Source organism: Mustela putorius, unplaced genomic scaffold (assembly GCF_011764305.1).
Source record: "Mustela putorius furo isolate JIRA1106 unplaced genomic scaffold, ASM1176430v1.1 tig00000281_pilon_pilon_pilon, whole genome shotgun sequence".
Taxonomy (NCBI): Eukaryota; Metazoa; Chordata; class Mammalia; order Carnivora; family Mustelidae; genus Mustela; species Mustela putorius.
In genome coordinates, this window is record NW_025421343.1 from 30,088,949 (window position 1) to 30,115,644 (window position 26,696).

The window sequence follows — 26,696 nt, forward strand, 5'->3', positions numbered from 1 at the left end:
GTTCCCTGTTGGCCATACCATGTGTCCTGGAGTTGAGCCTGTCCAGAGCCTGGGTGCCTGAAATCTCAGCCTGCAGGCAGCGAGACAGGGGGACAGCATGGGCCTTGAGGGGCAAGCATGCCCAGAATTAAAGAGCACCCAACCAGGAGTCAGAGGCCTGGTTCCCATCCGGGCTCTTGCCACTACCTTGCTGTAGGACAGGAGTTGGCAAACTTTTTCTGTAAATATTTATAGATAGTAAATATTTTAGATTTCCTAGTCCATCCATATGGCCTCTTGGAACTATTTAGCTTTGCCATGATATCGAGGCAGCAGCCAAAGACAATATGTAAATGAATGGGTGTGGCTGTGTTCCAATAAAACTTTATCTATAAAAACAGGTCGTGGGCCAAATTTTAGATTACTGGCCCTAGTTTTCCTCAGTCCGCTGTAGGGCACTTCGTGAAGGCGTGCCAGCATTCTGAGCCTCAGTTTTCATACCTAGCAAATGGAATGTTCAATTAGGAGGTTATTTCTTCTCTGACCTAGTTGAATTTTAGGATTTATTAAATTGCTGGCTCCCCTTGTCCCATGCATCATGCAGAGGCCTGGAGGAGAGAGGTGAGTTTTGAGCAGGGTCTGGGCCCAAACTTGCATGCAGAATTGGTGTCCACAGTCTTTTGGAGGTCACAGCTGCATTTCTGCATTGGTAGACACTACTCATGCTCTTCTCCTTCCTGATGGGTTTCTACTCTTCCATCAAAGCCCATCTCGGAAGTCACCCCCTCAGTAAAGCCTTCCCTGATCCCACCCACCTGAACTCATCAGTACTCCTGGAGCCCTTCATTCATCATTCGCCATGCCTCAAACATTCATCCATTCAACCAGCAGACTTTTTGAGTCCTTAATACGTGTAATGCTCTAAATTCTAGAGTAAGAATATTTTCTGTTCAAAGGTGGTTTTCTTTCCACTGCCCTAGGCTGTCTGTCCCTAGACTATTCTATGAGAATGAGAGTCAGAAAACCTGGGCTCTGGTTCTAGCTGTGCCACTGGGTGATCATGGGCAGGACCTTGCCTTTTTCTTGGCCTGGAGGCCCTTCTATGGGAAACGAAGGAGGCTGCAGATATTCTGGAGGCCCTGTGATATTCTAGGATTCTGGACCTCTGGAGGGGCCATGTACCCTGCCCCATGAACAGTCGAGAAAGAACTGCTGGGTCCCCAGAACAATGGCCCTGAGCCTTTGGGCACACAGCAGACGCACAGCTGCTGGGACCCCACGTGTCTGTAGAGCTGTCTCAGCTTGCCCTGGGCAGATGCTGGGGATTACGTGAGGACCCTTGCACTGTCCTGGGAGGGGGTGGAACTCAGCAACGCTCTGAATAATGCCCCCCATTTGAGGCAGTGGGACAGCCGGGGTCATCTGTTTGGGTACCAGGTTGTGCCCCCCACCGACCCACACCCAGCCTCCTGGTGCAGGAGGCCACATGGAGTCAGGGAGGAGACAGCCACGTGTTCCGTCTGAGTGTCCCCAAGGCCAAGATGGGCCAGGGCGTTCAGGGGAGACTTTTTGGTCCCCAGGTTCCCCTTACTGATTGCCGAGCCCTGGAGGACCCCTAACTGCACCCTTATCTAGCCCTGGAGATGAGTCCCCGAGGCCTCGTGTCTTTGCTTCATTTGCTGTGTTGGCTGCCTATTTTTTTTCTTCCTTGTCTTTTCCTTTTTCTCTCCTCCCCTTCCTCCTTTCCTCATGTTGTCCTCCCAGCCTCCCTCTGGACCCTGAACACAGCGGGGGTATCTTGTCCTTCTTGGGAGCTCAGTAGCCAGTGGGCAGCAGCGGAGGGATACGGGCGGTGGGGCCGGTAGTGATGGCTAGTGCAGTCACAGTAGCAAATAACAAAGAACAAAGCCCACATTTATTGAGCATCCGTGTGCCAGGCAACCTACCAAGGCCTTCCTGCTTATCATTTAATTTAATCTTCACAAAAACGTACTGAGAGCGGTATCGCCTCCATTTTACAGGTGAGAAAACGGAGGCACAGAAAGTTCGCAAAACTTCATTTAAGACCATACAGCTGGTGAGTGGCTGAGTCTGGGGTACCCGTTCAGGCCTATGGCCTTGCACAGCCTAGCCAATGTTAGTTGATTCGGTGCTGCATTCTGGAAGGCAGGTGCCAGGGGACCGAGCCGGGTGGCCGGGAGACTGGGTCAAGGCCACAGTGCTATACGGCAGAGGCAGGCCTCCCTGCTCTCTTTCTTCCAGGTCTCGGTGGCCTCCAGACCTTCTGGACTGGGGTCCAAGCCAGTGCCCTCTCCAGTTCCCATTCCCTCCTCCTTCCCATCCGGACCCTTCTCCCAAGAAGCCTGACCTCAGCGTGCCCCAGAAGGCACCCAGCAGGCTAGAGCCAGAGGGCAGGAGGCAGTGGGGTGTTCTGAGCCAACCCTGGAAGAGGGGCCACAGCCTCTAAGGAGGCTGAGTGGGCAGCAGGGGACCCAGGAAGGCTGCAGCACCGGGCTGGTCTCCAGAATATCAGCTGGAAAATCAGCGAGGCAAAGATGGCTTCATTCCCTCTTAGCTCGTCTGAATTAATCAATAGAGCAAATACTTCTTACGAACCTGCTCCTTGCACCAGGCAATCCGCTACGCGCCAGGAGAGGACGTGGGGATGATGATGGCTCGGTCTTACCCTTTGGGAAGAGAAGCAAGCCAGGGGCAGCTGGGAGAAGACCATCCCTTAAGTAAAGACTTTCCCCAGGATATGCCAGAGGCACCATTCTGTGACAGGGGGACCGTGGGCTCCCAGAAACCAGAAGGGAGTTGGAAGGCATAGCAGTCTTGCCAACGCTTCCGTGGCTGGGAGTGTGGCACGTTCTGTTCCCTAAGGCCTCCAGAGATGTTTCTGGATACCTGGGAGTATTGTTTGCGGGGAGGTGGGGTGGGGTGGCGTGGACACCTGGCTGGTGCCTCAACGACACGGACCTCCTTGTCCCTAGAAACGGGGCCAAGTTTTCTGTCAGAGGCCATACTCTCTTTTCGGTCCCCTTCCCCCTCCTCCTCCTCTTCTACTTCTGTCTTCTTTCCCTTCTCCTCCTCCTCCTCCTCCTCCTCCTGCTTCTACCATTTACTATTTTATTTAAGTAAACTTTTAATTTTAGAACAATTCTACATTTACAGAATTATTGTGAAGACCTTCCTTCTTCAGCATTCACCGCCTCCCCTATGCCGATGCGAAGCTGGCTTCTGTGTTCCCGCCCCCCCCCCTTCTCCCTCCCCAGAGCCTTCTGAGGAGAATTCCTCCAGCTCCGGCCCAAGAGCATCCCTTCTCTCAGTTCTCTGCGGGCCATCGGCTCTGCCACTCACTTGCCTCTCCGGGCAGACGCCGCCTGGGGTGTTGACCCACCTCTTAACACAGAGTGATGCCTCTGTGAGCGGAGCTTCGGTTAGTCAAGGCTGTTTGCAACAGAAAGCCGGGAGGGGGCTGCCGGCCTGGGGGTTGCTGGACACTGGACCGGGTTTCTATGAGGTGGTCAGGGCCCCTGGGGGGAGACTTGCCTCCTGGCCCCCCGCTCTGTGCCGCTGGCTGTGGGGTGGCAGGTGGGAGCAGCGAGAGGGAGAGGATGAGGGGGGAGAGCAAGGGAGCCCTTGCTTTGTCTGCCCTTAGTGCCCCTACTGCTAAGGGCAACAGTGTCAAGTACCCCAGTGCCCTTGCATTAAGACTATCTCCAGTCTCGCCATGACCTTCATAGTAGGCGTTATAAGCTCCATTTGGGTGAGGAAACCGAGCCTCAGGGAGGCTAAAGAGGACATGCCTAGAGTCGGCAAAGCTAGGCTTCAGCCATAGATCTTTTGGCCTTCAGAGTCCAGGCCCTGGCAGATGTCCCTGGGACCGTGCGCTCTGTTGAGAGAGCGTGGAAAAGGTGTCCAATGGGCCATCATGTTAAGATCACTGTAAGCTCTTCAGGGCAGCACAGTGGTTGTTCAAATCATCTGAGGAGGGAAGTGGTGTCCTTCCAAAGGCTGGTCCTTTCTGTCCCAGGGAGCAGCCTTCTGGAGTTCTCTTTGTAGACTGTTAGGATGCTTCGGGATGGCCCTGAGCTAGACAGGGCAGGATGTGGGCATGGGGCAGCTGGAGGGCAAGGGGACAGGGCTCCGAGGGAGGCTGTCTTTGGTGGACGTGGCCAGAGTGCCTGCCCCTTTCCCGTAACAACCTTAGTCAAGAACTTAGGCAGCCCCTTTCTACCACGTGGCCTTGGCCTAGACCGCAGTGGGTTGGACTCATGGTCACCCCTGATCCACCACAACTGAAGCTCTCAGCTGGGCTGAGCCAATCAGTCACCTCTCTTAGGGACTCGGGTGCCAGGCTGAGGGTTTGGGCAGTTTTGGGGGGGGGGGGCTGAGCCACAGGGTTATAAAGAGTTGGGTCCTAGGTGGGACCACTGTGAGTCAAAGTCACACACGCGTCAGAGTTGCAGGGGACGAGAAGCCAGAGTGACTGGGCACAGCAGAGACAGGGGTGGTGTCGCCCGAGAGAGCGGGAGGGAGAGACCTGGGCTTCTGATTCCTGACCTTCACACTGGCTAAGCGCCCCTGTTCCCTTTTACTCGCACTGGCCCAAAGGGGCCTTGGGCCTTTGCTAAGCTCCAGCTGCTACTCACGGAAGGGCTCAGCTCCCAATCCCTGAACAGGGTGTGTGCCCTTCAAGGTGGGTTTCAGGAAACCCATTTGGCACAGCACTCTCTAGTGCTGAGGAACATTCCTGTGTGGCCCACTGGGCTGGGGTGTTCTGCATTCAACAGCTGGGGACAGTGAAGCCTGGGAAAGTGGGGGTCTCTCCCAAGGTTAGAGCCCCTGAGCCGGCCCTGAGAGCCAGGTGTCCTGATTCCAGGCCTGCTGCCTCTCCCACTAATCACACGGCTCCCCTCTCTTGGTCGGTAGCTGGGTGGCCTGGGGTTGAGAGATAGTGTGGAAAGTGCCTCGTACAAGGCCTGGTGCGCGGAGAGTCTCAGGAAGTAGGAGCTGTTATTAATGTTTTTACTTTTTTAAGCACAGGTCTGAGCTGTCACCCACCACTCAGAAGCCTTCCTTAGTTCCCCAAATGTACACAACACAGTCTGGGGTATCCTGGTCCAGCACACAGACTGGCCAACCTTACCCCCTGCCTGGCCTGCTCTCTTCTCCCTCCCCCAACACTTCCAGTCCATTCTCGGGCCAGGGTTCCCCACATCCTTCCCGCACCCCACCTCTGAACCCTTCTTCAGGCTACGGGGAGGAATTCCCTCCCGCCCTAGTCTCTCCTGCACCATCCCCCACCCCCCATGGACAGCTCCGCCTCCTTGGGCCCACCTTCCCCAATCCCCCTGCTGGAAGAATGGTACTTTTTTCTGCCCTCGCCACTCTCTGCCAGGTGGTAGCTTTTGTGTGGACGTGGGTCTCTCTCCGCCGGCCCACCTTGCCCAGTGTCTCCAGTGGAATCCCGGCAGAGGCGGGAAGCCGGGCTTGTTGGCCAGGTCGGGTTTGGTGGGGAGGCCTTGGAGTGAGCGTGGCCCCTGTAGGCCCTGTCTACACCACCTGCTTGCACGCTCTCCTCTCTGGTCATGGCTAGTGGCCCAGACAGCTCTGGGCTGGCAGGGAATTTGGGAACAGATGCCAAGAGATGTGAAGGAGGCTTTTCTTAGGCTCAGCATTCTCCCCGGGGCTCGGGAGCTCAGATGGTGCAGGTTGGCACCGTGCCCAGGAGCAGAGGGACTCCAGGCAACACGGACTTCAGCCTGGAGCCAGCTGCTGGGACCTCCTCTTCCTCTGAGCCTGCCTGCAGATGTGGTGTCCCTGCCACCCCTAGTCACATGAGCGTGTGCGTGTGTGTACCCGCAAACACATGGCACACACACCCGCTCCAGCACCCCACAGGCCCCCACAGTAGCCTCTTGGCCCCATTCAGTCTGCTGTCCGGGGCAGAGAATGCAAGAACCAGACATGCTCCAGGGAAGACCAGGAAGCAGGAGCATCCGCACCTCAGTAGGGGAAGAGGGAACCCCTCACAGGACCCGGCCTCTGAGCCCTGCTGCTCCGTGAAGTCATTAAGGATTTAACGAAGTCCCCCAGACCAGCGCCTCCCCCACACAGACAGACTCTTCTCAGAGGGCTGAGATTCCAGCACTCTCCATGGAAACACATTTCACCGAACCCTACACCCTGTCGGAAATACTCCTTGGCGGAATGAAATGACCAAGGCTCAGGCCCTTCCCTTTCAACCTGTTGTCCTCATTGGAGACAGCGAGCAGCTGTCCCCATCCTCGGGGACACTGCCCTTCACACAGAGACATGGAGGCAGACGCTCAGCCCCCAGCCTGCCTCCCGCTGCCTGACTCACCCTGGGCTTGCCACCTCTCTTCTGACCTCTGATTTCCAGCCTTTTCAATTATCTCTGCCACTCGGCCACCTTCCGAACCCTCCATCCTCACCGCTGTTCACAGCGCAGTGTCGGGTATAATAGGAGAATGACTCCATGGTTCCTGTGGCCTATAGAGGTGGTCTGTTTTTGCACTGGTGTCCTGAGTGTGCTCTCTCGATGGTGCCAGGAGCTCCAAGCTGAGCAGTCCCCAGGACCCGGGCGGTATCCCCAGCTGCTGCTTACGGTTCTGCTCTGCCTCCCCTCCCGACCCCATCCCACCCCAACGTGGAGTCTGGGCGGGCTAGCTTTCTCTGCACTTGACTTTATTCAAATGATTAAATGTCTGTCACTGTTCCCTCCTTCCCAATTCAAAACAATACTAGCTGATTTTTATATAGTGCTTACTACGTGCCACATGGCTCTAAACGAGCAACTACATGTTTCTCTTTTAATCCTTGAACAACCCTGTTTGGTAGGTACTATTATTATCCGCATTTAAAGATGCAGGAGCTGAGCCACAGCGAGGTTAAGTGACTTGCTCAAGGTTACACAGCTAGAACATGGCCAGGCGAGGCCCTCCCCGTACTGCTTCTTCTGTTCTTTTTGCTCCCCTTCCCTCTTCTCCAGTTCAGAGGAGGAGAGACCCCTCCTCTTCCCAAGGCTGACCCCCTAACTCTACTCTGCCCCAGCCCTGGGCTCTTCTTCCTCGCCTTGCTTCTGGAGGCTCACCTTCCCTCCTCTCTCCCCTCCGCCCCCATTTAGCAGTATTTTCAAACTGTCCTCTGCTCTGAAAAACCTCAAGAATTTCCTGAGTACCAGACCCAGTGGGGCAGGCCTGTGCTGGCCCCATGGCACCCTAGGACAGATTAGAAAAAAACGGGCCCCTTTGGGTGGATGCAGCCTCTGGGAAGGTATAGTACCTTGGTGAACAGGCTGAGTTTCAGCTTCCCAACCCATCAGCAGGATTCTTTGGGACAGTGCACAACCTGGAAAATCACACATGGTTGGCATCCTTACTGCCTTTCATATTCTGGCCATACTCAGCCCTGATGGCCAGTCTTCCTCTGACTTCTTTCAGGACACTCCCCACACCTGCCTCTGCTGTCCATCGCATTTTCGCCTGATGCACCCCGCTTGTAAGAGTGGGCTGAAATTTGCCTGCGCTGCTCTGATACTGGCCCTCAGGGAAGGCCACCAAGAACTTGCCTCCAGCTCCACCCCACGCTCCACCTGGCTGAACCAAGACACCAGGTCTGGTGTGGCGGCCTGAAGGCACCATTCTCCCGAGTATTCCCCGTGTTGGCGCGCTCTGTACTGCCCGACTCCTGGCAATGTCCTCAAGCCTCAGTCAGCCGGACTGAACACCTTGGCTTCCCTTTCTCTTCCCCCGCCCCACACCGGTCCCAGCTACTCCTCCTTCCTCGTCTTGTCCTTTCCCTCTGTTCCGCTGTGGTCCAGGCCCTCAGCCTTTCCAGTCTGGGCTTGGGCAGTGGTTCCTAATCTTCCCGGAGCTTCCCCTAACTTTCCCCACACCAGCTTCCAGGTTACACTCCACTCTGCTCTCTGCTCAAAATGTCACTCCCCTGCTCAAAAATCTTCTGTGACTCCCTATTGCCTATAGGGAAAGAAGCCCAAACTTTCAGCCTGCCATTCAGTGTCCTCTACCATATGTCATACCTCTCTGGGCTTCACTATTGCTCTGTAGCTGAGGGAAGCCTTTTGGAGCTAACCTTTGGCACTGCTTTTCCATCGCTGAGCTCTCTGGAAGGTTACCAGGGAGGAGGTGGGCGGGTGGGGGGTGGGAGGGGAGGTCATAGGGGAGGGGTGGCTCTGCCCTCGCCACCGCCATGCCTAGCAGAAGCCACCAGCATTCTGACAGCGGTCCTGCACCCGGGGCAGCCTGGACTAGAGCTCAGCCAGGCTGAAAATGTGGAAGGCTGTTCTCAGGGCAGGTGTGTAACAGATGAAGGGTGCTGAGGAGCTCTCACAAACTGGAGTCCCTCACCCAGGGAGAAAGGCAGGTCTTCCAGGGAATTTGGTGGAACAATGGATGGCGGGGCTGGGGGTGGGGTGGGGTGGGGACTTGTTTGAGTGGAAAGTTAAGCCCAGGATTCCTTCCTGCTTATGCGACCAGCCTGCAGTGTCTCTCCCTCTCTTTTGAATGTTTGACATTAGGGAGGAAGGTATGGCTATCCTTCTCCCTCCTGAGGACACTGAGGCTGGGCAGGCAGGTGAGGCCACTTGGTCAAGGTCACGCAGTGTGTACATTGGAGGCGAGATGGAGATGTGGGAGTTCCTGGCAGGGTCTCCCACTGCCAGCCCACCTGCCCATCCCAGACTGGACCCAGGCTTTCAGAGCAGCAGGAACTTCCTGGCCCTCCGGTGAGGGGCTGGTTAACTCTGGCACCCAGTGGGCACCTGCCCCCCCACCCCGGCGGGGTGTATCTTGCTCTGCTCCTTTCCTGGCCCAAATTGGCACGGGCACCTGGGAAGGGCAGCTGGCCAGCCACGTGCCAGGATTACTTTAAAAATAAACCAGGGAAGAACGAGGCTTAAAAATAACCCCGGGGCTGTGTGAGGAGCTAATTGCTACCGCAGCCCCCTGTCAGGCCTTCAGGGAGTGTGGGCCCCCTGCTGCCCGCGTGTGGGGTCCCCTCTGCTCGTCTCTTCCTGTGGGGCATCAGGTCACAGCACAGCCAGGGGCAGGCAGCGTCCCCAAATCTGAAGGTACCAGCTGGAGGCGGCTCTGCGCATCCCCGAGGGCCTCCTCCATCTCCATCGGGAGGCAGAGGCAGGGGGAAGACGAGAGCCCCCAGGCTGGCCAGAGACAACCACAGGCCGTAGGTACTGGTAGAGCTTCTCTTGACCCTTCTCAGCTCTGGGACTTGCCTCAAGTCTTTTCCCTGGAAATCATCCGGTTCCAAAAGGGACTTGGGGGTCCCGAGCCCTGCTCTTCTCAGAAGTGCCTGTGGGGCGGAGGGGGAAGCCTGGTAGCTGGGTTTGCTGGTTACATCTCCTTATTTAGAACTCCTGACCACCACTTCTCACGAGGACCATTCTCTCAAGAACTTTGAGGCCCACCTTGACCCAGTGGGAGAAGGATGCCAGGCTCTTCGGGCTGCCCAATCCGGGTTGCCCCCAAGAGCATCTCCAGCCTATGAGCTCCTGTGGGGACGGCAGTCTGGCCAGGCCTGAGACCCTGCAGGCTCTTCCCCCGACCTCCGCCCCCAGCAGCAGCCGAGAAGGCAGGAACCACACTCCCATCTCACAGACCGAGGCTCCCCCAAGGCCCTCAGAAAGTCTTGCCCATCCCCCACCTTTGACAGAGGGTGTGATGGGGGTGGGGGGTGGAATAGGACACAGGGCCCAGCTGAGGACGATGCCGCTGAGGACAGACTTGCAGAATCAAAGAGAAAAAGCAGAGTGTACCCCAAGCGGGGGAGGCAGAGGCCACGAGTGCTGGAAGCTGACAGAAATGATCAAAGGACAAAGAGGGTCGGGGAGGTGGGCAGCCGCAGCCAGGGGAGACAGAGGCAGAGCTGGGAGTTGGTTGGGGGGCTACTGCACGACGAGGAGGGGCTTTGGGGTCCCACGGCCTGGCTGGGCGCCCTGAGCCAAAGCAGGAACTTGGACCTCATTTGCATAAGAGACATAATGATAACCACTCAGGGGCCTCCGCAGGAGGGCTTGTGAAGCGTCTATGAAGAGGCCTGTGGACACGGGAGCTGCGACGCTGTGTGTTCTTTCCCCCGCCTCTCTTGGATTCTGGTCCCTCCGTTCCACCTCTGGCTCCACAGAGAGAAGAGTCTCCCCTACCACCTTCTCTGGCTCCTGGAACAAGCCGAGGACCATGGCCTTGGGTTTCCACACCCTGTGTCTCCCACCGCCAGGCTGCCAAATGCACTGGTTGTTTCCCTGTGGTCATCTGACTTGATTTCCCAGCAGCAGCTGGCAGCGAACGCTCCCTCTCTCCTGAAACGCTGCTCTCCAGGTTGCTCTCCAGGCTCTGGCGGGCCCCCTCTCCTGCGGTCTCCCTCCCCGTGTTGTAGGTGGTGAGGGAGGGGAGCAGGCTTCGTGCTGGCCCTTCTCTCCCCTGTTCTCCCCTCTTCCCGGCTGATCTCATCTAGCCACAAGACTTTAAATATTATTTCCATCTGATAACTCCCAAATGCGTTTCTCAGCTCTGGCCTCTCCCCGGAGCTCCAGACTCGTCTACCGGCCCACAGGGACCTGTACCCAGCGTCTCAAAATGCACTGTGTGTCTAAACCAGAAGTCTCGGATCTCACCTCTCTACCGTGCTCTTGGCACGTTTTCTTCTCTGTCTCAGACAATGCTAACCCTCCACCCAGTGGCTCAGATCGACGACCATCCTTAACAATCCTCTTGCCCTGATGCCCACAGCCCTCTCTCTCCCTCTTCTCCCCCAACACATGCATTCTGTCCAACATCAGGTCTGGCCCCTGGGCCCGGATGCACGTCCTCATCCCATAGCCGCTCGCCACATCCACTGTCTCCACCAACCTACCCTATCTCTCAAGACACTGGAAGCTTGATAGGTCTTCCCAGCTTTCGTCCTGAACTACGGCCATGTGACCTCCACAGAGCAACCTCTCTGGTAAAAACTTAAGTCGTATCACATAACGACTCTGCTTACAACCTTCCAGTGACTTCCGTTTGAGCAAAACCCACGCTTTTGACCATGGTCTCCATGGCCCTGTAAGCCCTAGCCCTTCCAAGCTTCTGCCTCTAGGCTTGGGCCACCCGCAGCCCACTGCCCTTCCTGCTCCAGTTCCTCAAACAGGCCAAACTCGGGCCCACCTGGGGGCTTTGCACTTGCTGTCCCTCCCCCTTCCGGGGCTCTTCCGTCATTTTTACCTCATAGAGCAACCCCCACCCCTCCCGGGAGGGGGCTTATCACATCCTCTTGGGGGGCTTGGTGTAAAAAAAGATTTGTGTATTTTTAGAGGGAGAGAGAGAGTAGGCAGCGGGGGAGAGGGCGAATGTCAAGCACCCTCAAGGCCCCACCCTGAGCACACGACCTGAGCTGAAATCAAAGGTCGGATGCTTACTCGACTGAGCCACCCAGGAGCTCCACCATACCCTCCTGTCTGATGGTCTCCTGGCACTCCCTATCAGTGTGAGATGATGTTTATATGTGATCTTCTGAGTCATTTTATTGACTACCGACTTCCTCTGAAATGTAGACACCGTAAGGACAGAGCTGAGGCTTTGGGAACCTAGAATGGTGCCTGACTCATGGAGGATGGTCGGAGAAATGAAGGGAGTGGAGGGATGACTGTGTGGTTATCGAGGGAGTGGAAAGGGCCGGGAGGCCGGGTCTGAGAACTGGTTCTGTTAATGAATTGCTGGTGACTGGGTCATTGCAGGTCACTCTCCATCTCCCCCTGCCCCTGCCCCTGGGTCTCAGTCTTCTCATCTGGAAAAGGGAAGTGTTGCCCCGAATCAGTGATGCTCAAAGAATCCAAAGGACCCCAGGGATGGCTGTGATGCCACCCAGTGCCAAGCCGAGCCCCAGTTCTGCATGAGCCTGCCGGTGTCAACACCCTGACCTCACCCCTTTCTGGCCAAGGCTGAGGAAGATGCACACCATGACCTTCAGCTGGACCGCGTGTGCTCTGCCACAGGTAATCACATAATGTCCCATACACATTTTGAGATATTAAACCATGGTGGGGACCCAGGGGCTAACCGCTGCCCCTCAGTGACTGAGCAGGGCACTGGTCTAGGCAGGATGTCAAAAGTCTGTCCATGAGCAGGACTTCAGCTCTCAGGGCCCCAAGGGCCTCTGAGCTAGCCTCGGGCCAGGATGGCAGGACTGGCCTCCCATGGACTCACCCTGGGCCAGCTCAGGTCCAGAGGCATCCCAGGCAGAAGGGTGTCTGCGGCCTCTCTCCAGGGCACCCACACCCCGTAAGACAACGCTGGCTGGAGTCAACCTGCTCTCAGACCCCGGCTGCCTCCCACACCCCACCCACGACTACCGTGGGAGCTGCCAGCCGGGGGTGCCGCCCTTTCCGGTGGGAGGCTCCGGCATTCCAGCTGTCCCAGGGGCTGCGCCAGTGGACTTGCTCTTGCTGATAAGCGGGACCTTGGCCACGGTCAGAAACGCTCTCTTTCCGAAAGGGGTGACTTGGAGGTTCTGTACAGAGCTCTATTCTTGGGACTGGACACAGAGGAAGTCCCTCCAGGGCTCAACCAGAATGGGGTGAAGCGGGGACAAGACTATAATCCTGGGTAGTGTGCTTCTTAGGAGGGGCTGGAAGCAGAGGCCAGGAGGAGGTCCAACAGAGACCATCGGAGCTGTAAGGGACCTAGACACACCAGCCCAGTCTCTCGAAGGGCAGGTGGGGGATGAGACCTACTATAGGTCTCCCACGAAGGTAAGAGCTGAGAAACGGTGGAGGGGATCATGTGTCCCACTTTCCTTAGCTCAGCGGCAGTAAGCTGAGTCATTAGTCATGGCTCTGAGAAAGGACACACAGCCCACCTCTGTGAATCTGGTGGTTGACCCTGAGGGACAGGCAGGGGACCTCGGGGCCTTTATGGTGTTAGGGAAGATGAGTGCTTCCAACTCTGGGGCTCTGAGCTGGGCATGACGCCCAAGGGGAGGGCTGCAACTGAATTTGGGTCCAGGTTTCTCTCTCTCTGGCCCTGCCTGGAGGGGGATCAAAAACCAAGAGCTGCCCCAGAGGGTCTTACCCTGTTGCACCTTCCCCATGGAAAACCCGTGATGCAGGGTCATATTGAAGAGGGAGTCACCTGGCTCAGCCGGACCAAAGGTCGCTGAGGCTGACCTCCTTCCCTGGGGTCAAAAGCAGTCTGAGACCTAAAGCTCTGAAGATGAAACCTGTTCCTAGGGCCCCACTGAGACTCTCGGTCTCCTTTACCTGGGGGCGTGGGGGGCATGGCCCCTTCTCCCAGGGGAATCCGCTGACTCCTGCTCTGTCTGCCACCTGGCTCACCCCAGCAGCTTTGGTTTATGAACTCCAAAGATTTTTTTCCTTAGGTACCCCTCAAATGACTCCTAAGTACCAAGGAAACCCAGAAAGTAAACACTAGCCCCTGGCTGGCAAGCCCAGAATGCGGATTCTAACAAGCCCTCTCCTCCTCCGTGCTTCCCAAGCCTGCTGCAGGTCCCCTTCCCCTGGGGAATGTTTAAAACTTACAGGCCTCTGGGCCTCTAAGGCCCAGTGAATGGAGTCCTAGGGCCAGGCCCTGACACCCATAGCTCTGGCTCCAAGCAGTGGCTGGTACTGGGACAAGTGTCCTACTCGGGAGCTCAGGGGCCATCTTACCTGTCCCTCCGCACATGGCGGAGCAGATGACTTGCCCGAGTTGCCCCTGACAAAGCCCCCTCTCTTACTCACTAGCCACTCCTAAGAACCATCACTGTGTTCTCATTTTTAGGCTTGGGTTCCCATCCTGTTCAGAAACATGGCATTGATGACTGCGGGAGACTAAGACCACCCTGTGACAACTGTCCCCATACAGTGCTGCCCCTTCTGCCCTCCATAGGCTGACGCACTCTTCCGCAATGCCCCTACACCCGTGCCATGGGACTAACCCACTTTGGCCACTGTCTAGGAGGCTAGGGCATCCGAGTTCCATGGGGAGGTCATGATTTAGGTTTGGAGGGTCCTGAGTTGACTCCTGCTCCCACATCATCACCTTGGGATCGCTGGAAGTGACCTGATTTCTTTCGCTCTCTGGTTTCTTCGTTGGCAAAGTAGGAGGAATGATACCTATGCCTCAGCGTTACCAGAAGCCTTGGAAGAGACACTGTGTGACCAAATGCTTTATAAGCCAAGGACTGTGCGAGCTTTACACTCCCCGTTTTGCCTCTTGCCAGCAGTTGGCCTTTGGGTGTGTTCCCTAAGCTCTCCGAGCCTCAGGGTCCTTGTCTGTAAGATGGGCATTGCAGTAGTGCCACTGTGACTGTGGCCATGAGGACTGAATAAGGTGATGTATGTAATAAGCTCTGCCCAGAGAAACCTCCTTGGGCTCCTAACCAGGGAAACTGAGGCCGGCTCTGTGGGGAGAGGCTGCTCTATGTCAGGTCTAAGATCTGGACGAACAGCCAGCCCAGGACAGGGCCCTCTGGTGCAGCAATCTCAGGCTCGCTCCTGCCTGCAGCTGCTAGTCCCCAAGGTCCTGGGGAGCTCCTCTGCACAAGCAGGAGGCCTGGGGCTATCCCAGAGGAGAGGGCCACTTCCTGCCTAAGTGCCTGGCATAGTTCTCTCTGGGATGCTCTACTGGGGCCTGACAGTCTGGGTCCCTGGAGAGAGCCCCCAGACAGTCCTGCGGCTGGCGGGCTGGAATGTGCCTCTCCGGATGTTTCTGAGATGGTTATTTCTACATTGGGGCTATGGTTAGGAGGCCCTACACATTCTTGAACCGGGACACTGAGTCCGTGCCAAGCTGCGAAGCCTCGAGCAGAGATGAAGGGTCTGAGAGCTGGGGTCTGGGGTTGTCCATGCAGGAAATATCTACACCGTGTCTTGCGACAGTGTTGCCTGGTTCAGCTCAGTGCTGCCACCGGGGCTCCTGCCTACCATCCACAAACCTGGGTTCGCTCTGGTCTCCAGAGTGGTCTTGTGGCTGAGAACAGGAAGTGTGGGAGGAAAAGCTCCCTCTGGGGGCTGAGGTCTTCTGGGTGACCAAGGCAAGGGTGAAGGGAGACAGTCAGGATTCAGGTTCATCCCCCTCTGGTTCAACTGGAATCCCAGGGGGCACCCACTGGTTCAGCTGGGGTGATGAGGACACCCCCAAGGGTTCAACCAAGGTCATGGAGGCACCTGCTATTGGACTGAAGTGATCCATTGGTTCAACCATGGTCATGGGGGCACCCGTGGGTCAGGGGATCCAGGCAGGAGGGCGCAGGGTGGGGGCGCACTTCCTTCCTCCAGCACCTGAGCAATCAGGTCCACCCACCAGAGTCCAGAAGTCTGCCCCTCTACGGGTCCTCCTCGACCCCTTCCTTGGACACACTCATGCCCCTCAGCCTGCCCCATGCTGTTCCCTCTTCGAGAAAGTTCTCACTGCCCATCATCACCTACTAGAGTCCCCACTCCTCATTCGAGCTCTCTTGGGGGCTACCTGCCCCAGGAAGACTTCTCAGACCCCTACTTGGAGCGTCTACTGGGATTTACTATAAATAACATTCAACTGTGGTTTCTGGATTCCACTGAACCAGAGTCTCCATGGGGAAGGAGGTGGGTCTTTGTTTTCTATTCTTTCCATGCCAAGTATAGTGCCTCGCACTCAGGAGATCTAAATGATTTTTGAGGCGCTAGCGTGGGGCTCCCTCTTTGGGTCCTTGGACTCACCAGGCTGCCCCCTTGAGGAGCAAGAAATCAAAACATCTCACAGTTGGAAAGAACCTTAAAAGCCATTTATTGTAGCCCCCAGTCTGATATATGGGTAGTGTGATGATCTTTTTGACATATCAGCTTGGCTAGGTTAAAGCCCTTACTTATTAATCAAACACTAATTTAGGGGTTGGTGTGCAGCATTTTGTAGATGTAATGGAAGTCCATAATCAGCTGACTTTGAGTAAAGGAGATTATTTTATATTATCTTAGATAATCTGAGTGGGCCTGATTTAATCATTTGAAAGGTCTTAAGAGCCAAGCTGAAGGTTCCCTGAAGAGGAAATTCCGCTTGTGAACAGCAACTTCAGCCCATGCTAGAAAGACTTCCAGCTTCTTGATGGTCTACTCTTTGGATCCCAGAATTGCCTACCAGCCACTACTATCACATAAGCCAAGCCTTTGTAATACGTCTCTTAATACAGCTCTCCTATTGATTTTGTTTCTCTGATTGAACCCCAATGGGTACAGGTATCCTCTGCAGCTTGCCCACCCTATGTCTTCTTGTATGCTTCGTGTGATGGGGAGCTTTCCACCTCTCAAGGCAGCACAGTCCATCTTTGGTCAGCTTCACCCCTAACTAAAGTTCTCCTTATTTTCGACTTGATTAAGTCTTTCTGTGGACTTGACCCACTGCTGCTGCTTCAACCCCTTGGGCCCAACCAGCCCAAGGCTGGTTCTTCAATCTTGCAATAACCCAGCAGATATTTGAAGGCACCATGCGTGCTCTCCACGCCTGTCCCTGCCAAGTGTCGTTCATGCGACACACTGTTCCCTTCCTCTGACTGTTCCCTAGTTTGTTGACGACCCTCTTAAAGTCTGGTGTTCCCCCTGCCAGCTACATTCCACACCACTGCTGGCAACTGAGTGGATGCACCTAGTGGTCAAAGGACCACCAGTTTGGAGACCCCCTGGGCCTTTGGTGTCTGGATCCCAGCCCATGGGAAGCTGGGGGTGCCTCTTGAAGGAAGAAGTGAGCCTCTTCTAATGGTGACTAGAGGCTGCACTGCCCCCTTGGGACTTGGGGGTGGAAGCCAGTTTTCCACTCGGACCTTTCATCTCTGGGGCACCCCTTCTCCATGGACCCGAGGAGCTCCCCTGGCAGATGGTAGAGGAATGGAGGACATTTGAGGACAGCAGAGACCCATTTGTGGGCTTCGCCATGGGGAAAGCCCTTTTTCACTGGTCTCTCCCCCCCCACACACATGAACAGCCTGTGCCTTACCTAGCCTCCACTTCCCACTTCCTGTGGGGCCAGCCACAGCCCCCTCTAGCCTCAGAGTCAGGATCCACCAGCTCTGAGGCTGCTAGCTCTCATAGTCCACAACCGGATTGATTCCTAGGGACTTTTCCAGCTCTACACATTCTCATTCTTAAAACCACAGTCCACTTCTCAAGTTGATTCCCCAAAGTCAGGTCTCCATGCTATTCCAAGTGTGGACTAGGAATCAACAGCATCAGTGCCCTTGGGGGCTTGCTAGAAATGCAGAATCTCTGGCCTCACCCCAGACCTCCTGATTCAGAATCTGCATTTAAACCAGATCGACCCCATCCTTGCCTGCACAACAGTGTTTGCAAAGCATCAATGTCCCTGCATTGCTGAGTGGGACTTGTTCCCTTCGCCTGAGCAACATCTCTGTGCAGGTGGAAGACTAAGGCGTGCCACGGAAGTGTCTGCTCCTCTCACAAGTTCAGGGGCAGCAGAAGAGAGAGAGAGAGAGAGCCAGAAGGATTTGTCTAAGAGGAGAGAAAGAACCCAGTTTCTAGCTCCCAGGCCAGGCTCCTGCTTTGAATTCCCAGCAGCCACGTGCCCCCTCACAAAGGGGCCCTTTGTGTCACTGAAGGAAGGAGGGGAAACAGGAGCAGTGAGGAGTCTGCTTTTGTGGAGGGGGAGGGTGGGAGCTAGGTCCCAGCCTGGCAGGGATCCCAGGAGGCCACAGGACCAGGAGGACTGGAGTGGATTGCTCTAGATGGCCGGCTGCTGAGGCCAGCTCTGGAAAATGGGCAGGTGAAGGTGTGACTTGTGGCCGTAGCTTGGGATGGGGTGAGGGGTGGGTCCCCGGGAGCTGCCTGGGAACTGCCTTAGCCAGAGGCAGTTTCTGGACAATGAGGAAGTATGGACAAGCTGGGAGGCGGTGGCATCATTGGGACCCTTGACTGCTCTCTCCACAGCGACAAACGTCTCGAAAGGTATTTGTCAGGTAGCTCTCTGCCAACCAGTGGCTAACAGGGGGGGTCAGGAGGAGACCCAGGGCTAGCGGAGCAAGCCATCTCTTCCTTAAGAGCCTGCGGGGGCGGGGGGGGGGGTGCCCAAGAACACCAAGGGAGTTGTCAGTAAACAGGGCTTCAAGGCCAGCTCGGAGAAGAACCGTTAAGTATAGCCTTGATCATGCCCTTTCTCTGATCTGAATTTTCCCTTCCACTCTCTAAAATCAGAGGGTTGGAGCTAAAATTCTGATTTCTCTTTGGGCAAAAGACTCTTGAAGGCGAGAGATCCTGACGCTGAGGCCACAGCTGAGTGTCCTGCGTGGACCCTGGTTACGCCATCCAGCATCATTTGTGACATTCATATGGAAGGGATGGCAGGGACTCCATGGGGGTGGGGGGAAGGGGAGGAGGGGCATGGCTCTGTGAAAAGATACTCCCTACAGCCCTGGGTGGAAACCCTGGCACAATCTTTCTTTATTTGTAGAGTCCTGGGCCAATTTTCAAACTCCTCCGAGCTCCCCTTCCCTTGATGGTGACAGAATGAGAAGGCCAGCCCTCCCAGGGCAGCAGTGAGACTGCAGGCTGTGAGGAGCGCCCCTGACACCCAGCAATGTGTAATAGACAACATGTCAGTTCCCTGCGTCCAAGACAGGGGTGGGGCGTGAGGGGGCGTCTGTCTGGGTCTCTGATAATGCTCTCTGTCAGAGCTGGGTCTCTTCCCTTCCTGCTGGCTGACTGCAGGGAAATCACTTCTACATTTTTTTTTTTTTTATTGCAAAATCAACTCACAGATTCACCGTTTGTGTCGCCAGCTGAAAGCTGTTTATAGTGGTGATTTGCACTACACTCGTCTGTGCTTGTTTATGTTTTCTTCGAAAATACTTATTGTGTTTGTTCTGTCCCTGCTCTGACCAGGCGTGTGTCTTCTATTTCTGGTCCTCTTCTCACCCCCACTCCCTCCGTGTCTCCACCCCCCAAATCGTGATGCATGGGAACTGGACATGTAGGTAGGAGGCATGACAGTCAGAAGGACCTCTCATCAAATATGGACTCTTTGTAGATGAGGAAACTGAGGGTCACAGAAGACCAGCAACTGAGCTAAGTGGAGCTGGAACTCTTGCCTCCCTGCTCCAATCCAGTGTGGGTTCTCCTACCAATGTGAACCTCACTGTCCTTGACCAGTTTACTGCAGGGAGAGGGAGCATTGCCCCTCAGCCTGGATCTCAGGCAGACTCTAGGCATGGGTAGGATCTGGAAAGCCTGGGTTAGGGGAATGGCATTAGGAGAATACAGAGAAGGGTGTGGCAGCCTCTGGTCCCCAACCCCACCATCCCCCACCTATTAGGAGGGAGCAGAGATATCCATGGTCTCCGAAATCCTTGGGAAATGGAGAAGTTCCCTTCTGTGGGGGAGTAATAGTAATAATGCATGAACAATAATGTTAATTACACTGATCATTGCTGATATTGCTGATATGAAATACGGACTCTGTACCAGACACTTCCTTTCTATTGTCCATTTCATCCTGGGAAGCAGATATTATTCTCCCCATTTTGCAAATGACAAAACAAGCTCAGAGACACTAAGCAACTTGTCCAAGATCAAATAACTAGTGGTGGGGGAGATGAGTGGAGAGGTGGGTTGAGAGATGAACCCAGACACTCCGGCTTCTAAGCCAGAGCCTCCCTCCCTAGACACCACAGAGAAGGCTTGTGTGTCAAAGCAGAGGGGTGGCCTGTGGGCACGGAGGAAGGAGAAGCTGACCGAGAGTGGGCAGTAGAACTGTTCTAGGCTGCTTGTCCCTCCACTCCACCTCAGCAAGTCAACAGAGGACAGAGAACAGTGGAGTAAAAAGCAACCAGAGGTCTTGGTGCTAAGAGAGATGGTGGGTGGGGAGGGGAACAGGCTAGGGGGATGGAGAGAACTCCAGTGGGGTCACCCAGAGGCCTCGGTTCTAATCAGGGTTGTGCTCGCCACTTGCTGTGTGACTTTGGCAAGGCACTCCCCTCTCTGGGTGTTTGAATGGTTGCTGATGTCTCCCTTCACTCTTCTATTTGAGGACACTGGGATGTATTGGGTGACAGGTCACTCCTGTACTTTCCTCCTTCTTGGAAAGATGTAAAAAGTGCAGGTTCCTTCCTGAACTGCCTTCTTGATTTCACAATCTAAGGACTCCCGGGCCACGTGGTGGGTGATGGGAGACTGTGCTCTGCAGAGAACAGGCCTGGAGCTGAGGAGAGAGCAGAACAGAAGGTTTTCTTTCCCAGCTCCATCAGCTAATCAATCACCCAGCCTCTTGTTGCCTTAGAGCCCCAAGGATTACAGGGGCCCTCATGGGAGAATAGCACCTGTGAGTCTGTGGCTATCTCGGGTAGGGCCTGGTGCTGGGCACAGCTCTGCCACGTGGTCTGGGTTGGTCAGGGGCCAGGGTGTGGGGGAGGGGAGCCGCAAGCTGGCAAAAGCATGCTGGAGGGAGAGGTTCTCTCCTGGGAAGGGCTTTGCCTGGGTGACAAGACAAGCCTTGGCTCCTCAGTCAAGGGTCTGGGCTGAGTTCTTGAAGAGGAGAAAAAAACTGGCAGGAAAGCTAGGGCATGGGAGTCAAAGAGGCTCCGTTGAATCTGGGCAATGCTATGCGTTCAAGTCACAAGGTCAGGGGTGAGTCATTTGCACGTAGACCCTTAAGTTCCTCTGCAGAAAAATGGGGGTAATAAGTCCCCTCTTGAGGGGTTGGCGAGAGAATTGAATGAGAGCATATAGAGAGCCTGACAAAAAGTAGCCCACGAATGGTGGCTGCTAGTGTTACTGTTGCTGCCCCTGCTGTTCCAATAATAAGAGACATCCCGAACAAGTGGAAGGAGCGGAGGCCTGGGAGTCAGGTTTGGCTAAGCCTTAGCTGTGTGACTCCTGTCACCTCTCTGGTTCCTTATCTGTAAGAGGAGGGGGCGGCCCTCGCTGATCTGGAGCCCCTCCCAGCTCTGACAGCCTCTGGGCTATGAATAGATGAGGCTGGGGCCCCGGAGGAGTTTAATGACTCAACAGCCAGAGAGGTTAAGCTTTCCCAGAAAAGAGTTTCCATTTGCGTTTGATGAACTTAGGGCACAACAAAGGAAGGGTTTCCTGGCTGGGAGGCCAGGGATGAGGGAGCTGGAGGAATCCTTGCAGCCCATGGAGACTGTGACTAACCAGGTGAATGACTAACTCAGACCCTGCTGACCCTCAACCAATCAGGGCTGCCCGAGAGCACCCTGCGAGCTGGCATCACTGAGCACGTCCTGGCCATGCCAATTTTAGCTGGCTCTGGGCTTCACAGCATATGGAGGCAGAAGACGCAGCCAAGAGAGCGGCAGGGAAAGAGCACTGGGCTTGGAGTCAGAAGACCCAGCTTGAGGCTCTAACTTTGCTGCTCACCAGCTACATGACTTTGGGGGAGTCCCCTTCCCTCCTTTCGCTCCATGCCTTCATCTGTGCAACAGAGCTAACAATACCCGCCCTAGCAACTTTCCGAGCAGTGAAGGCTGAGAATCAGAAGATGAGATGAGTGTGTCCTGGGATCACTAAGTGGCAGGTGCTATCATTTTTCTATCCCAATGTGAGTCCCGGTGCCTCAGGAGACCCGTTGGGGTCCCCAGAGGGTCCAGGTGGACAGAGGCTGTTGCCTCTGGGTTTTGGGTCCCTATCAGTTTCATACAAGGCCCCTTCTGGCCATCTGATCACAACACAGGCAAGCTTGTCTTAGAGCAGAGCTCTTGTGGACATTTCCAGCCAGATGGTGTAGCCAGAGAGAGAGGTGACAAAAAGCCAGGGCTGGTTGGGTGGGGCAGGAAGTGGGCAGTGCCTTTCTGGGGCCCCCACAGAACTCAGGTGGTGCTTCAATGTGGTCTTTCCTCTTGCCCAGCGTTATAGCAATAAATATCACCAGAACAGCATTCTGTCTGCTTCTATCCCCAGCTGTTAACATCTGTCTGGGTAAGGACTACACGCACTTCAGGAAACGGCAGGGACAGAGGGGCCAGGATGATACCTTTTCATTTCTGCACCCCTTCAGCCCCCTCAGCAGCATTCTCTGAGTGCTCATGTGGGCCGCCGGGTCCTGTGCCAGCGTTGGGAGGACAGAGATGGGAACCTCAGGGCCCTGCCCACGCAGAGGTTAATTGCAGTGTGGTTAAAGAGACAAAACACATCCCCTAAAATGTAAATAACCATGTAAGAAAGCCTACACCGTGTCACCCTGGCAGTACCAACAGTGCATCCTGCACTTGTCTAGAGCGGTGGCCTTGTATGGTCTGGGAGACTTCAAGGAGGAAGTGGGATTTGAGCTGGACCTGGAAGGCTAGCTTGGACAAGACAAAGAGAAGACAGAGAAAAAGGTGTGCCCGATGGGCACACTTAAGGTGTTCTCAGGAGACAGTACGGCTGCAGTGGAGGGATCATGTCAGTAAGAAGTGAGAAATGAAGTCGGAGATAAAGTTAGAGCCAGCGATGAGGGTCATTAAAATTTGAGATAAAGAGCACGGACCAGATTCCATGGGTCGCTGGAAGCCATTGAGGGCTTCTGAGAGGGTATTGGTATGGTCAGAGCTGCACACTGGGGAGATTCTTTCTGGCAGGGTTGTCTGCAGGGAGCTTGTTCCATGGGGAATAAGGCTGGAGGCAAGGTCGTTTGGGAAGTTACTGTGGAGCTAGGGACCATGGGACTGAGAAAGGGGACACATAATCAGAGGCACCACTTGTGGGAAGAGGAAGGGAGAAGACCTAACTCGCTGTTCAGTGCTCCTGAAACCCTGGCAGGTGGCAGGGAAGTGGGAGAGAGGGGCTACTTTCTGGGAAGGTCTGAGTCTGACTATTCTGCCCTAAACACCAGAGTCAACAGGACCCAGAGGTGCCCCCATTTGGGCCACATCCACTCCTGGGGCCCTTTTCTCTTCTTCTAAGAGGGGAATCCAGAGACTACATAGCAGAGTTCTCCCTGAACCCCAGAGAGGAGTGGAGCCTTGGGCCAAAGTCCTGCAGTGCGTAGACTGCAGGAACAGTGCCCAGTCCTGCCTTTTACCCCCTCAACCTCTGTGGACTCCCAGGAAAACACTGCCATCTTGTCATGGGCTATGCCAAGTGGCGATGAGCCCCCGGGAGCTCAGCCAAGGCAAGGAGAGGGACCAGAGAGAGAAGAAATGGGAAAGATGGAGGCCTGGAGGCATCCCAATGGGCTTTGGGAGAAGGTGGGCTAGGAGCGTGCCAGCCCTGGGCAGAAGGCTTGAGATCATTTTAGCCAACACTTCATGGTCTGGAAGCGAGCCTGAGACCCAGACAGGAGAAGGGACTCGCCCAAGGTCATATAGTGGGGAAAAATGATGGAGCTGGGCTGGAATCAGAGTCTCGGGAGCTGGGAGGAGTTTACTCCTATCTGGACACTTCCGAATAGACTGGAGATTCCGGAGCATCCATTTGTGTGCTTTGTGTGTGTGTGTGTGTGTGTGTGTGTGTGTGTGTGTGCCTGTGTCTGCCCTGTGTGTGCTTGTGTGTGTGTACTTGTGTGTACGTGTTCCTGTGCCTATCTTGTGAGAGAGTCTGGGTGTGTGTGTGGCCTGCCGCACCGCTGTTTGGAGAAGGGAACTGAGGCCATTCCTGCGGGGTGACTGTTTTTTCCCAGGACAGCAGAGAAGGCAGACAGAGCTGGATCTGGCTTCCAGCACCAAATCTGCTGCCCTAAGAAAATTAAAGGCACTGGCTGGCTGTGCCCAAACTCTGGGAGCTGGACACATACACACACACACATACACACGCGTGCACGCGTGCGTGTACACACACACACACACACACACACACTCCAAGCAGCACTCACAGAGGCAGTTAGAGGGTGTTTTAAGCACCCAGAGTAAGCAGGAGTACCATGGAGTGCCAGAGTACCTGCATCCACACGTCTCCCTGGAGCCCCAGCCGGTGTAGACACGCCAAGGTGCGGAAGCCCATCTGCCAGGGACACGGAGTCGCGAGCTCCCCGCCGTTCTACACTCAGCTCTCTGCTCCAGGGCCTGGCCCGGCCACACCCCTCCTCCCCGGCCTCCGCCGGTGGTTCCTGCCCCTCTCACACACTTCAGAGTCCCCTGAGGCCCTCGCGCAGCCTGGCAGGGACAAGTTAGGGCTGGCCCGGCCGGAGAGTCAGGTCCGGAGCCAGGAATCGACGCCTCCCCCGAGTCCTGTCCCCGCCAAGCAGACAAACCAGGCAGAACTCGGGTTTCTGGCAGCGGGGGGTTCGGCGCCTAGACCCTCTCGGGAGGGGATCCCTTCAGCCCCGGCCGGCTCGGGACTACCCCGGGACGCGGCGCCCAACCCCCGGGTCCCCGCCCCCCCGCCGGCGAGTAGTTACCGATGGTGGTGATGACGGTGATGGCGAAGTAGAAGGAGCCGGCGAAGCGCCACTGCACGCCGGCCTTGTGCGGCTTGAGGCGCAGCACGACGCGCTCGAGCTCCTCGTAGCCGCCCTGGCTGAGGTTGTAGCGCGCCCGCAGCTCCTGCTGCCGCAGCTCCAGCCGCTGCCGCTCGATCATCTCGGGCTCCGACTCGAGCGCGTCGAAGACCGCGGCGCCCACCAGCAGGTAGGTGAAGGTGCACACGATGAGCGCCAACGTGCGCACGTTCTGCCGCTTCATCGTCCCGCCCGAGCCGCCGCCGGCCCCCCGGCGCCCCCGGCCCGCGCCCCGGCCCCGGCCGCCGCTGCTGCTGCCCCGGAGGCGGCCTGGGGCATGGCTGCGCTCGCCGCTCCCCAAGCCGGGCACCCGCTCCGCGCCCCGGGGCCGCCGCCGCCAACGCCGCCGCTGCCGCCGCCGCGGAGCTGTCCCTTCAGCACCACCCACCGCCCTCCTCCGCCCGGCCCCGCTCCCGCCCCCCGCCCCCCGCCCGCTGGCCGCCTCCTCCCGCCAGCCCTCCCGCCCAGCCAAATAAGGACTGGGGAGACGCGCCGAGGGAGGGAGGAGGGGGGCTGGCGGAGAGGGAGGAGGGGGGAGCGAGCGGGAGAGCGGCGGAGAGACCGGGCAGGACCGAAGGAGAGAGACCCAGGGAAAGAGATAACTAGACAGAGAATCGCCTGTAACTACAGAGAAAGAGAGAAAAAGAGGCAGAGGGGGGTGTGACAGATAAGGAGATAAAGCCAGAGGTAGACTCACAGGCACAGAAAAAGAAGCGGCAGGCAGAAAAATACAGAGCGAGAGAGGCAGAGAGCGAAAGATAGAAACAGAAAGAGCGACAGAGACAGGGAGACCTGGGTTGCTAGAGATAAACTGACGACGGAAAAAGAAAAGCAAGGAAGGGAAAAAGGAGCAGGCAGAGCGAGCCCTCGCCCCTCCCCGCCTCCGCCCCCCCCCCCCATCTCCACCGAAATCCACAGCATGTTTTCACTGGAAGGGACCTTGGGTCTTGCTGTCCTGCCCTGTATTATGTCCATGGGGGAAACTGAGGTGCAGAGAGGTCAAGTGACATGCAGACACACGGTGAACTAGTGCCAGCACCCGGACTCAGCCATGCTTCCCTCAGCCCAGGCCACACCCCCCCTCCCAGCACCAGTCTTAGAAACAGCAGGGCACAGCTGTGGACCTGGGCAGGCCAGGGCCCACACCCAAGGGAAAGCCCTGCTCTCATGAAATGTGACCCTTCCCAGGTCAGCACGGCTCCTGGAACTGGCTGAGAAAGCCCAGGCTGGCAGCCGAAGCCAGTAGTACTGAATCCTATGCTCCCCTCCTCTCTTCCTTCTGGGCTGTGGCGCTCTCTTGACTTCCCCAACCCCAGCCCCGCACCAGTGGTCCAGGCTGGGCTGCCGGAGATAATGCAGGGCCCCAACAGGGGAGCATCCCAACAGGACAGGGATCCAGCTGAAAAAAGGCAGGTGTGGCCCAGACCAGGAGGCTGGCTGAAAGACTGGGGGGAAGCAGGAAGCCTCTCTGTGCCTCAGTTTCTTCTTTTGTCAACATGGTGGCAGTGGTGGTGAGGAGGGGCGGGCCGTGGGACCTCAGAGGAGGCGTCGCTGCCCCTTTCAGCCTCTCCTTATCTCCTCGATGAGGTGCCATCACAGAGGATCCCACAGGCCTTGTTTAGCTCCAGACAGGGATGGGCTGAGTAAGCAGAATGATCGGAATGCAAATCCCACTGCCAAGGAGGGTCAGAAAGTGGTTTATGGGACCCTGGCATGGGCCACGAGGAAAGACAGGGAGGAGGCCCCAGGGCCCCTGATGGAGGGTAGGTGGAGAAGGAAGCCCATCCAGAAACAGGAGAATCCTCTGCCCACGGCCTCGCCCAACCCAGCACGGCCAGGCATTTCAGTGCCTCTCGAGAAATACCACCAACCCCACTGCCTCTTTCAGCCATTCGTTCGGAGAGAATGTACCAGTCCTCTGCTGTGTGCCAGGCTAGGCAGGTTACATTTATTATTTCCAGTCTTACCAAAACCCTGAAAGGTATGTAGAGGTCTGCCCATTTTAGAGACAGAGAAACTGAGGCGAAAGGCAGTGCAGAGAACTGTCCAAGATCGTTCAGCTGGAAGAACCTTCAGTCTGCCTTCCAAACAAACCCATTCTCTTCTCCATAATGACTCCTGGAGCCTTAGTTTTTTGTTTGTTTGCTTGTTTGTTTGTTTGCTTGTTTGTTTTCACCTGTAAATGGAGTAGCTAATTATACTAGAGTCTTTGATCTGATACAAACTTTCTGCACCCTTGGCCATGAACTCAGCCTACAGCAGGCC

At 56.0% G+C, this 26,696-nt stretch overlaps 1 protein-coding gene across 1 annotated transcript in view; it reads right to left on the bottom strand.

The window, feature by feature from the left end:
• The window catches only part of KCNK3 (potassium two pore domain channel subfamily K member 3), a 35,416-nt gene extending 10,639 nt beyond the window's left edge, over nt 1-24,777 (bottom strand). Inside the window, exon 1 of the mRNA XM_045079288.1 lies at nt 24,333-24,777. Coding sequence (XP_044935223.1) covers nt 24,333-24,615 — 283 coding nt within the window. The 5' untranslated portion in view covers nt 24,616-24,777. The remainder of the gene's footprint in view (nt 1-24,332) is intronic.
• Nucleotides 24,778-26,696: the final 1,919 nt, after the last annotated feature.